Source organism: Carcharhinus amblyrhynchos, chromosome 12 (assembly GCF_965287045.1).
Source record: "Carcharhinus amblyrhynchos chromosome 12, sCarAmb.v2.hapA, whole genome shotgun sequence".
Taxonomy (NCBI): Eukaryota; Metazoa; Chordata; class Chondrichthyes; order Carcharhiniformes; family Carcharhinidae; genus Carcharhinus; species Carcharhinus amblyrhynchos.
This window is the reverse complement of record NC_137335.1, coordinates 77,223,727-77,237,085: the sequence shown is the minus strand read 5'-3', so window position 1 is coordinate 77,237,085 and position 13,359 is coordinate 77,223,727. Positions and strand designations below refer to the sequence as shown.

The following is a 13,359-nucleotide window of genomic DNA, read 5'->3' as shown; positions in this document are numbered from 1 at the left end:
GTGATAATGGCTGTGCCTGCTTCCTTGCTCACTCGATCCTGCCTCCCCCTCAGTTTGTTGCAATCCGTTCTCTGAAGTTGAAGCCTAACAATTTCATCAAAAGCTAAAAACTTTGATAAAGAGTCATCCAAACTTGAAATGTTAGCTCTGTTCTCTCTTCGCAGATGTTGAGATTTTCCAGCGTTTTCTGTTTTTGTTCCATTGTAATTTTTTTTGACTGTTGCATAATGAAATATTTTGTTATTGAAACTTCCTTGGCCTCCAGTCTCTCAAAGACCTTTATTCTTCCTGCCCCGTTACATTGGCTTCTCTGTTCTATTTATATCTATTTTCACTTCTGATGAAAGGAATTGACCTGAAGTGTTGACTGTGTCTCTGTCCACAGCTGCTGCCTATTCTAGGTTTTTCTTGTTTGTTTTGTTCTCTTTTCAGATTTCCAATATCTACAGTATTTTGCTTTTATAGGGTGAGATGAATGGTCTTTAAGGAACTTTATATTACCCAAATGGAGTGCGGTCTCAGCGCACTTCCCACACTACTCAAACTTTGTGCTTGTATTTGATAACTTTGTTTTGTGCTCTGAAATCTAACTAGGCAGAGGTTTATCTTAAAAAGATGAGATTAGCAAATTTTACAGTTAAGAGATGTCTAAAATCCTTTGACTGCAGTGATAAATAGCATTTCAATTATATTAGTTACATGCAGGATGATTTGCCCATCCCTAATCACCTTTCAACTTAGTAGTTTGGCCATTTCAGACTCAACCACATTGCCGTGGATCTCAAATCACATGTAAGCCAGGTAAGGACAGCAAATTTCCGTTTCTTTAGTGAACCAGAAGAGTTTCTGTGACAATGGTTCCATGGCTGTTATTAGACTTTTAATGACACTTTTTATTGAACTTAAATTTCACCATCGAACTCAGGAGGTCTCCAGAGCATTACCTCGGGCCTCTGGGTTAGCAGTCCTGTGACATTATCACAACGCCACCGCCTCTCCTTTGTGATGAGTTAATTGCAGCCAACTTATTAATCAGAGAAAGAACTGACTTGTTCAGATGTGCATTTCTTGTAAAGAATATAGTTTCAATCTATTGAATCATTGTAATTCTTTGCAGTGTTTAACAGTGTTGTGAAGTGGCTTCAAAATAAATTCACACAATGTAACATTTTATAATCTAGTTGTTGTATTTATCGCTTAACTGCCACATTTATTGTAGATAATCTGACTCATTAATTATTATTTTCCCATTCATAGATTGCAGAAATCTATTTTGATGAAGAAGAATGTATCCTTTACATCTTTCTGTATTTACAACAGTTCATGCTTCCTTATACAATTTCATTTATTTTATTAGTTCATTAATACCTAATCCAGGTGGCTATAAATGCAAATCTAGATCTGAAGTATTGCAGAATACCAATGGCACAGGTGAATTTTTTTATCCTGTCCCCACTCAATGACTCACACGTACAATTTCAACAAGTCACTGAATAATAATCAGTCGTGGGAACCCAGGTTAATTTTCCCCTGTCCTACCTTATGGGTCTAAGGCCATTTGAAACACAGGTTCACTTCAAAGAAACAGGGTTGCAGAATTCTGCACAAAATCCCAATCATCTCTTGGTTTTGAGATTTCAGTTGCAGCATTGTGAGCTATGCTAAAGCTAAACTGATCCTTCTAACTTGTAGAGGCTGTGGGTTTGGAAGGTGCCGTCGATGGAGGGTTGACAAATTGCTGCAGTGCATCTTATAGACGGTACTCACTGATGCCACTGTATGCCTGTGATGGAGGGAGTGAATGTGGTGCTGATCAATCTGGCTGCTTTATTCTGAGTGGTATTAAACTTGTGTTTGTTGTTGAAATTGCATTCATTCAGATAACTGGGCAATATTCCATCACATTCCTGACTTGTGCCATATAGATGGTGGATAGACTTTGCAGAGTCAAGAGTTAGAGTTGCACATCGCAGAAGGTGAAGAAACGGTCTCGGGTGACTGTCTTGTGTGGAGTTTGCACATTCTCTCCATGTCTGTGTGGGTTTTCTCTAGGATCTCCGGTTTTCTCCCACAGTCCAAAAATGTGTGGGTTAGGCTATGCTAAATTGTCTCTTAGTGTCAGGGGAATTTGCAGGTAAATACATGGGGTTACGGGATAGCATCTGGGTGGGATTGTTGTCGGTGCAGACTTGATGGACTGAATGGCCCCCTCCTGCTCTGTAGGGATTCTATGATTATATTCCAAGAAGAGTGACTACCCTTGATATCAAGGAAGCATTTGACCAAGCATGGCAACAAGAACCCTAGGAAAACTGGAGTCGATGGGAATCGGGGAAAACTGATTGGAGACATACCTGGCACAGTGGAAGCTGGTTATGTGGTTGGAGTTCAATCATCTCATTATTCAGTAGCTCAGTCACCTCCAGGACATTAATGCAGGAATCTCTAGGCCAACCATCTTCAGCTGCTTCCTTCCATCAATAAGGTCAGAAGTGGGGATGTTTGCTGATGAGTGCACAATACTCAGCACCATTTGTGACTCCTCATACAGAAGAATTCCCTGTTCAAATGCAGCAAAAACCTGGACAATATCCAGGCTTGGGCTGACAAGTGTCAAGTAACATTTGTGCCACACTAGTGCCAGGCAATGACCACCTACAACAAGACAGAATCTAACCATCACCCCTTGACATTCAACAGCATTACCATCACTGAATTCCCCACTATCAACATCCTGGGGTTACCATTGACAAGACACTGAACTGGAATAGCCACATAAATATTGTGGCTACAAGAGTGGTCAACAGCTAGGAATCCTGTGGTGTGTGAATCCGTTCCTGACTCCCCAAAGCCTATCCACCATCTACAAAGCACAAGTCGGGGGTGTAATGGAATACTTTCCACTTGCCTGGATAAGTGCAGCTCCAACAACAACACAAAAAGCTCAAGACTGTTCAGGACAAAGCAGCCCACTTAATTGGTACCCAATCCACAAACATTCAATCCCTCCACCACGATGTTCAGTAGCAGCAGTTTGTACTATCTACAAGATGCATTGCAGGAACTCAGCAAGGTTCCTTAAGTAGCACCTTCCAACCCACGACCATTACCATCTAGAAGAGCAAGAGCAACAGATACCAGGGGACATCACCACCTGGAAGTTACCCTCAAAGCCACTCCCCATCCTGACTTGAAAATATAGGACTGTTCATTCACTGTTGCTGGATCAAAATCCTGGAACTCCCTCCCTAATAGAACTGTAGGTATTCTTAGATATCAGGAACTGCAGCAATGATTCTCACATCACCTCTGGAGTTCACCTCTTGTGTCCATGTTTGTACCAAGGCTGCAGTGAGATCAGGAATTAACTGAGCATCGGTGACCAGGTTGTTGCTGAGCAAGTTTCAATGACCACTTCCATCACTTTGCTGATGATTGAGAGAAAAACAGATGGATGGTAATTCATTGGATTCACCTGGCCCTTTTTTTGTCAGCAGACAACTTGGGCAATTTTACACGTTATTGAATAGATGTTAATGTTGTAATTGAACTGGCTAGAAGCATGACTAGTTCTCGAGTGTGTCGACAATACTACTGCTGCAACGTAGCCAGGCCTGAAGCTTGTATCCAATGTGATGAGCTGTATCTTTATCACATCAAAGAATCAAATTGGCCGAATACTTGAGACTGGAGGAGGCTGAGATGGACCATCGGTACTTCTGGCTAAAGATGTCTGTGAATGTTTCAGTTTTGTTGCTTGCTCCGGTGTGTTGGGCTTCTTAGTCATTGAGGATGGGAATGTTTGTGGAGTCACTGCTGCCTCCTGAGAGTTCTTTAGTTAGTGCCCCTGCCATGGAATGATATATTAATCTGTTCCCTTGTCAGTGTGCAATGGTTGCAATACAAATGACCTACAGGATGCAGTGCAGGAACTCAAGATTCGGTAGGGAGAACAGGAATAACGCTATGATAGGAACCACAACCTCCAAGTTGCAAAGTCCTGCCTTGCCCATACATCACCATAGTCAATTGTCATTAAGTATTACTCTAAATTTTGTTCCCTAATATTGCTACTGAACTAATTTTACTTTTACATAAGAACATAAGAAATAGGAGCAGGAGTAGGCCATCTAGCCCTTCGAGCCTGCCCCGCCATTCAGTAAGATCATGGCTGATCTGTCGTGGCTCAGTTCCACTTTCCCGCCCTCTCCCCATAACCCTTAATCCCCTCTCTTATCAAAAACCCATCAACCCGCGTCTTAAAAATATTTAGCGAGGCAGCCTCCACCACTTCAACGGGCAGAGAATTCCAGAGATTCACCACCCTTTGAGTGAAGAAGTTCCTCCTCAACTCTGTTCTAAACCGCCCCCCCTTTATCTTGAGGCTGTGCCCCCTAGTCCTACTGTCTTTACGTTTACTTAAACAAATATTGTTTAGCTAACCCTGCTTTACAATCCCTAAAAAAGAAAATGCAACATTTGTGGTGGCATCCCGGAATTCCTCACCTACTGGTTGGATTTTGCTCCATGTACGTGCTGTGCTATTGACATAACTGTTTGAATTAGCAACATTTTGCAGTTAGTTTGTTACATGAGCAATACGTGCTTTCCTTTACACTGCACCTAGATGAGAAAGCAATTCAGTTTATTCAGCTGGAAAAGCTGTATCATCAAAAGTTGTTGGCAAATCTTGCTGTTATTCAGGAGGACTGGGGTATGTATGGAATATATATCCATAATGAACATCACCATTGGTAAACTATGTTTTTAATATTCTTTGTTTGAGGCCCAAAAATCTGCCAGCTGCACTTTACTGAAGATTCGGTACTCTTAAATTTGGGTTGAAGTTGGGTTAAAACAGGCAACTCTTTATTTTTCATTTACAGTTTGATTTTTCAAAATCATATGTAATTATAAGAATAGTCCAATAATTTTAAACACGAGTTTCTGGAAGTTTGTTGTACCTTGAAAATTGTGAAAGGATTCAGTAGGGTTGATTTGGAGACAAAAATAAAATACTGGAGATGCTTAGCATCCCAGGTAAGAACAGAATGCTGAAAAGGATGTCCTTGCTACAGAGGGAGTACACAAAGGTTTACCAGGCTGGTTCCTGGAAATCTGTCATATGAGGGGAAACTAAGTCATTGGAGTTTAGAAGAATGAGAGGGGATCTCATAGAAACTTAAAATTCTAACAGGATTAGACTGGGTAGATTTAGAAAGAATGTTCATAGAACCCTACAGTGCAGAAGGGGGCCATTCAGTCCATCGAGTCTGCATCAACCACAATCCCACCCAGCCCCTATCCCCATTACCCCATAACCCCATGAATTTGCACTAGCTAATCCCCCTGACACGAAGGGGCAGTTTTAACATGGTGAATCCACCTAACTTGCACATCTTTAGAACATAGAACATTACAGCGCGGAACAGGCCCTTCGGCCCACAATGTTGCGCCGACCAGTCTTATTTTTAAAAAAAAACATTGACCCACTAATCTAAACCAATCCCTTTTCGTCCATAAACCTATCCACCAATCTCTTAAACGCCCCCAAACTAGGCGCATTTACAACTGCAGCAGGCAGGGCATTCCAGTCCCTCACCACCCTCTGGGTAAAGAACCTGCCCCTGACATCTGTCCTATAACTACCCCCCCTTAATTTAAAGCCATGCCCCCTCGTGCTAGCTTTCTCCATCCGAGGAAACAGGCTATCACCATCCACCCTATCTAAACCTCTAATCATCTTATATGTTTCTATAAGATCCCCTCTTAGCCGCCTTCTTTCCAGTGAAAACAACCCCAAATCCCTCAGTCTCTCCTCATAGGACCTCCCCTGCATACCAGGCAACATCCTGGTAAACCTCCTCTGCACCCTCTCCAAAGCCTCCACATCCTTCCTGTAATGTGGGGACCAGAACTGCACACAGTACTCCAAGTGCGGCCGCACCAGAGTTGTGTACAGTTGCAACATGACGCTGCGACTCCTAAATTCAATCCCCCTACCAGTAAACGCCAAGACACCGTACGCCTTCTTAACAACCTTATCTACTTGATTCCCAACTTTCAGGGATCTATGTACACATACACCTAGATCCCTCTGCTCCTCCACTCTATTCAAAGTCCTCCCGTTAGCCCTATACTCAACACATCTGTTATTCCTACCGAAATGGATTACCTCACACTTCTCCGCATTAAACTCCATCCGCCACCTCGCGGCCCAGCTCTGCAACCTGTCCAAGTCACCCTGCAAACTTCGACACCCTTCCTCACAATCTACCACACCTCCGACTTTGGTGTCATCAGCAAACTTACTAATCCACCCAACTATACCCTCATCCAGATCATTAATAAAGATTACAAACAGCAGTGGCCCCAAAACAGATCCCTGAGGCACACCACTCGTAACCGAACTCCATGATGAATAATTACCATCAACCACCACCCTCTGTCTCCTATCTGCTAACCAATTCCTGATCCAAGTACCTAAATTACCACCAATCCCATACATCTGCATTTTCTGCAGAAGCATACCATGGTGAACCTTATCAAACGCCTTACTAAAATCCATATATACCACGTCTACTGCCTTACCCCTATCCACCTCTTTGGTCACCTTCTCAAAGAACTCAATAAGGTTAGTAAGGCACGACCTTCCCGCTACAAAACCATGCTGACTATCTCTAATCAATTCATTACTCTCCAAATAACTATAAATCCTATCCCTAATAATTCTTTCTAAAACCTTGCCCACTACAGAAGTAAGACTCACTGGTCTATAATTCCCAGGGAAGTCTCTGTTCCCCTTCTTAAACAATGGGACAACATTCGCTGTCCTCCAATCATCCGGTACTATACCAGAGACCAACGACGACCTGAAGATCAGAGCCAGTGGCTCTGCAATCACCTCTCTTGCCTCCCATAGAATCCTAGGGTAAATCCCGTCTGGACCAGAGGACTTATCTATTTTCAACCCTTCTAGAATATCCAACACATCCTCTGTATCAACTGCAATACTTTCTATTTTACACCCCTTCACCCCAGTGACCTCCTCAGCTACATTCATATCGTCCTGCGTGAACATCTTTGGACTGTGGCAGAAAACTGGAGAACCCGGGGGAAACCCACGCAGTCATTGGGAGAACGTGCAAACTCTAAACGGACAGTGACCCAAGCCGGGAATCAAATCCAGGTTCCTGGTGTTGAGGCAGCAGTGCTAACCACTCTGCCACCAAGCTGCCCCAATGTTCCCAATGGTGGGGAGTCCAGGATTAGGAGTCATGGTTTGAGGATAAGGGGTAAACCTTTTAGGACTGAGGTGAAACGAAATTTCTTCACCCACAGAATGGTTATTGCGAGGTTGCATTTGTAAAGATGTAAAAAATGTAAAAATGCTGGAGGGACAAAAACATTGCATGGTCCCTTTAAAAGCTGGTGTTTTGTTTCAGTACTTGGAAGTTTAAAATGCAAAGTACATACTGAGTCCAAGCTGAAATCCAAGGTCAGGAAACAGGGTTGCCTGGATAACAGGCTTCAGGTATTTGAATGTGTTTGAATTCAGCCCATCAATTTAAAGCAAACACTCAGATACCAAGAACATATAACATTTGAATTTGATGTTGACAAAATCAGACCAATCCTATTATAGGAAAACTGATAGGTCACCACAGGTATAAACGAGAGGGCAAGGGGGAAAAATGGGAGTTAGCAACTGCTGCCTCTCAAGTCTTGAGAGGGAGAGAGCAGCTCTCCACCCTGACAGCTTCATTTATCTCTGAAGAGAACACACCGTCGAACCAGTGAAAGGTACCCTCTCAAAAAGAACAAACAGACAGAGAAATCAACTGAGAAACTCCAGAAGGTTTCTAAGGACTCAAAATTCAGTTGTATATGTTTTTGAGAATGACTAAATTCTATTTTTTTTGGTTAATGAATGGATATTATGTTTATTTGATTAGCATTCCAGTCGGGTCTTATTTTATTTGCTATGTTGCTTGTTTAATTAAGGTTCCCTGGGGGGGGCGGGGGCAGAATTAGGATATTGAATTTGAACAGCCATGATCAAAATGAATGGTGGAGCAGGCTTGTAGGGCCAAACGGCCTACACCTGTTTCTGTGTTTTTAAAATACTCAGGTCAAGCAGCATCTCTGGAGAGAAAAACAGAATTAATATTTCAGGTTTGTGATCTTTTATCAGAACAGAGAAGAAACATTGGAAATATATTTCCACTTGTAGGTGAGAACTAAACTGAGGACCAGAATAGACAGTAACTAATGAATCCAATGAGGAATACAGACGGAAGTTTTATATCCAGAGAGTGGCTAGAAGGTAGAACATGCTACCATAGAGTAGTTGAGGTGACTGCACAGATGCATTTGACGAAATGCTAAAGAAACACAGGAAGGAGAAAGGAATAGAAGTATGGTGACTGGATTAGATGAAATGGGGTAGGGAGTGATTCATGTGGAGCATGAACATAGGCTTGGACCCGTGAGGCCAAATGACCTGTTTCTGTCCGGTATATTCTACTTAATTCAATGTTTAAAGAATACAATTAGCAGTTAAAAATATTAACAGAATTCAGAAACTAGGAAACTACTCACCAAAATGTGTCATCTTTAATGGGATTGTAACATTTAGAAGCTCTGAATAGAGCTGCACTATTTTTAGGTATTATTAATAAGGATGTCCACACGCAATTTCATAATTTTGTCCTTGCTCAGCCAAGGACAGATGAAATCAGCAGCAAAAAAAAATGTATTTTCCTAAAATGTTTCATGTTCATTACAAAACTGTACCCATGCTTGCTCTGTATTTTTCTTCATCTTTCCCCTCTTCAGTACAAAGTACTTTTGAGACTTCTTTTATGTCCATGAGGAATACAGAATGAATATTTTTCATTCTGGTTTATAGAAGACTACAGCACAAACAGGCCCTTCGGCCCACGAGTTGCGCCGATCACATCAACACCTACCAACCTACAGACCTATCTATAACCCTCAATCTCATTAAACCCCATATACTCATCCAGAAGTCTTTTAAAAGACCCCAGCGAGTTCGCCTCCACCACCACTGACGGCAGCCGATTCCATTCACTCACCACCCTCTGAGTGAAAAACTTACCCCTAACATCACTTCTGAACTTCCCTCCTTGCACCTTAAATCTGTGTCCTCTCATAGCAACCATTTCAACCCGGGGAAATAGCCTCTGAGAGTCCACCCTATCTATTCCTCTCAACATTTTGTAAACTTCTATCAGGTCGCCTCTCAACCTTCGTCTCTCCAGGGAAAAGAGTCCCAGCTCCCTCAACCTAACTTCATAAGGCATGCCTCCCAGTCCAGGCAACATCCTTGTAAATCTCCTCTGTACCCTCTCAATAGCTTCTACATCTTTCCTATAGTGAGGCGACCAGAACTGCGCACAATACTCTAAATGAGGCCTGACAAGGGTCTTATAAAGTTGCAGCATTACCTCCCGACTCCTATACTCAATCCCTCGATTAATGAAGGCCAGTACACCATACGCCTTCTTGACCACCTCCTCCACCTGCGAGGCCGATTTAAGAGTCCTGTGGACCCGGACCCCTAGATCTTTCTGCTCTTCAACACTACTCAGACTTCTGCCCTTGATAGTGTACTCGTTCATCCCGTTGGTTCTGCCAAAATGGACGACTACACATTTATCCGCGTTGAAGTCCATCTGCCACTTCTCCGCCCAGTCCTGCATCCTATCTATGTCCTGCTGCAACTTTTGCCATCCTTCCAGACCATCCACAACACCACCGACCTTAGTGTCATCAGCGAACTTACTTACCCATCCCTCCACTTCCTCATCCAGGTCATTTATGAAAATGACAAACAACAAGGGTCCCAGAACAGATCCTTGAGGCACTCCGCTGGTGACTGACCTCCATTCAGAAAAAGCCCCATCCACAACCACACTCTGCCTTCTGCAGGCAAGCCAATTCTGGATCCACAAGGCCAAAGGCCCTTGGATCCCATGCCCTCTCACCTTCTCAAGAAGTCTTGCATGGGGGACCTTATCAAACGCCTTGCTGAAGTCCATGTACACTACGTCCACGGCACTTCCTTCGTCAATGTGTTCAGTCACATTATCGAAGAACTCAACTAGGCTTGTAAGGCACGACCTGCCCTTGACAAATCCATGCTGACTATTCCTGATCATGTCAAACCTCTCCAAATGTTCGTAAATCTTGTCCCTCAGAAGCCTCTCCATCAGCTTACCAACTACTGAGGTCAGACTCACCGGTCGGTAATTTCCCGGGCTATCTCTGTTCCCTTTCTTGAAAATAGGAACTACATCCGCAATCCTCCAATCCTCCGGAACCTCTCCCGTCTCCATTGACGACGCAAAGATCATCGCCAGGGGCTCTGCAATCTCTTCCCTCGCCTCCCACAGTATCCTGGGGTACATCCCATCTGGTCCAGGCGACTTATCTACCTTGATAGAATTCAAAAGTTCCAACACATCCTCCTCCTTAATATTCACGTATTCAATCTTTTCCATCTGCTGCAAATCCATAACAAAATCTCCCAGATCAGCTTCCACTGTGAATACTGAGGCGAAGTACTCGTTAAGCACCTCTGCCATTTCTTCTGGTTCCACACAAACCTTTCCCCCCCTCACCTTTTATAGGTCCTATCCCTTCTCTTCTTATCCTTTTACCTTTCACATATTTATAGAAGGCCTTGGGATTCTCCTTAATCTTACCCGCCAAGGTCTTCTCATGACCCCTTCTGGCTCTCCTAATTTCCCTTTTAAGTTCCTTCCTACAGTCCTTATACTCCTCAAGATCTTTAACCTCTCCTAATTCCTTGAATCTCTTATACACCTTCCCTTTCCTCCTGACTAGGTTCAACACAGCCTTTGTGCACCACGGTTCCCACGACCTACCAAAACCCCCTTGTCTCATCGGAACGTTGTCATTCAGAGCTCCAGACACACATTCCTTGAATATCTGCCACCTTCCTTCGGTACTTTTCCCTAAGAACGCCTCCTTCCAGTTTATTTGTCCAAGTATCTTCCTGACTTCTTCGTATCTCCCCTTACCCCAGACAAACACCTTCCTAGCCTGCCTGATCCTGTCTCGTTCCAATGCAATTGTGAAGGAGATAGAATTATGGTCACCATTTCCAAGATGCTCTCCTACCGAAAGATCCATCACCTGCCCTGGTTCATTCATAAGAACATAAGAAATAGGAGCAGGAGTAGGCCATCTAGCCCTTCGAGCCTGCCCCGCCATTCAATAAGATCATGGCTGATCTGTCGTGGCTCAGTTCCACTTTCCCGCCCTCTCCCCATAACCCTTAATCCCCTCGCTTATCAAAAACCCATCAACCCGCTTCTTAAAAATATTTAGCGAGGCAGCCTCCACCACTTCAACAGGCAGAGAATTCCAGAGATTCACCACCCTTTGAGTGAAGAAGTTCCTCCTCAACTCCGTTCTAAACCACCTCCCCTTTATCTTGAGGCTGTGCCCCCTAGTCCTACTGTCTTTTTTGAGCGGGAAGAGTCTCTCCACCTCTATCCTATCCATCCCATTCATCATCTTATACATCTCAATGAGATCTCCCCTCATTCTTCTAAACTCTAACAAGTACAAGCCTAGTTTATTCAGCCTCTCCTCATAGCTCAATCCCCTCAACTCCGGTATCAGCCTAGTAAACCTCCTCTGCACTCCCTCCAGGGCCAAAATATCCTTGCGCAGGTGCGGCGCCAGTACCAGGTCAAGTACAGCCTCTCCCCTCGTAGGCTTATCCACATACTGTGTCAGGAAACCTTCCTGAACACACCTAACAAACTCCTCCCCATCCAAACCCCTTACCCTAGGGATATTCCAGTCGATGTTTGGGAAATTGAAGTCTCCCATCACGACAACTCTGTTATTAAAACATCTCTCCAGAATCTGTTTCCCTGTTTGCACTTCAACTTCCCTGTCACTATTGGGCGGCCTATAGAATACACCCAGCAAAGTTTTCGACCCTTTGCTGTTTGTAACTTCCACCCACAGAGATTCTGTAGACAGTCCCTCCACAACATCCTCTTTCTCTGCAGCCATGACACTGTCCCTGATCAACAGTGCCACTCCACCACCCCTTCTGCCACCCTCCCTGTCCTTCCTGAAGCCTGGCACCTGAAGTACCCAGTCCTGTCCCCGAGACATCCAAGTCTCCGTAATGGCCACTACATCACAATCCCAAACAGCAATCCACGCCCTAAGCTCATCTACCTTATTCACTACACTCCTTGCATTAAAATATATACACTTCAGCCTCTCAGTCTGGGCATTTCCCATCTCCACCACCTGTCTAACCTCCCTCCCATACTGCCTGCGGTCCTCCCCTACCTGGGAGCGAACCTCCTCCGTCCCAGTCTCCCCATCACAGTTCCCTCCCCCCATCCTTTCTAGTTTAAAGTCCCCCCGGTAGCCTTAGCCAGTCTTCCCGCCAAGACATTAGTCCCCCTGGTATTTAAGTGCCACCCGTCCTTACTATACAGGTCCCACCTACCCCTAAAGAGGTCCCAGTGATCTAGGAACCGAAATCCCTGCCCTCTACATCAGTCCCTCAGCCACGCATTCACCCTCCACCTCATTTCATTTCTTCCCTCATTCTCCCGTGGCACAGGCAGCAATCCTGAGATTACTACCTTCGCTTTTCTCTTCCTCAGCTGCCTACCCAGTTCCCTATAGTCCCTTTTCACGAGTGCCTCCCTCTTCTTGCCTACGTCAGTAGTACCTATATGTACTACAACCTCTGGTTCCTCACCCACCCCTTTCAGGATGTCTGGGACACGCCCAGAGACATCCCGAATCCCAGCCCCAGGGAGACAAACCACCATCCGCGACTCACGTCTACGTCCACAAAAACGCCTGTCCGCCCCCCTCACTGTGGAGTCCCCTATTAGCACTACCTTTCTGCTCTCTTTTTTGATTTTTTGGCTCACTGGCTCAGCTCCAGAGACCTGGCCACCGCTTCTTCCCTCAGATGAGCTGTCCCCCCCAGTAGTACTCAGGCCGGAGTACTTATTTTGAAGGGGGACATCCACCGGAGTGCTCTCCATCACCTGTGTTTTCCCCTTCCTAATAGTTACCCAAGTGCCCTCATCCCGTTGCCCTGGTGTGACTACTTGTTTATAGCTCCTATCTATAACCTCCTCACTCTCCCGAACGAGCCGAAGGTCCTCGAGCTGCATTTGCAGCTCCTTAACCTGGTTTCGTAGGGCCTGCAGCTCCACACACCAAGCACAGGTGTGGATGTCTGGCAGGCCAGGAGCCTCCAAGACTTCCCACATGTTGCATTGGCAGCAACATACAGGTCTCTCACTCATACTTACCCCT

General features: G+C 44.6%; 1 protein-coding gene across 2 annotated transcripts in view; it reads left to right on the top strand.

Moving 5' to 3' along the window:
• The window catches only part of cnsta (consortin, connexin sorting protein a), a 69,304-nt gene that overhangs the window by 24,242 nt on the left and 31,703 nt on the right, over positions 1–13,359 (top strand). For both annotated transcript variants that reach the window (XM_080200777.1, XM_080200778.1), the window contains exons 4-5: positions 1,258–1,288; positions 4,628–4,714. In XM_080200777.1, the coding sequence (XP_080056903.1) occupies positions 1,258–1,288; positions 4,628–4,714 (118 nt within the window). The remainder of the gene's footprint in view (positions 1–1,257; positions 1,289–4,627; positions 4,715–13,359) is intronic.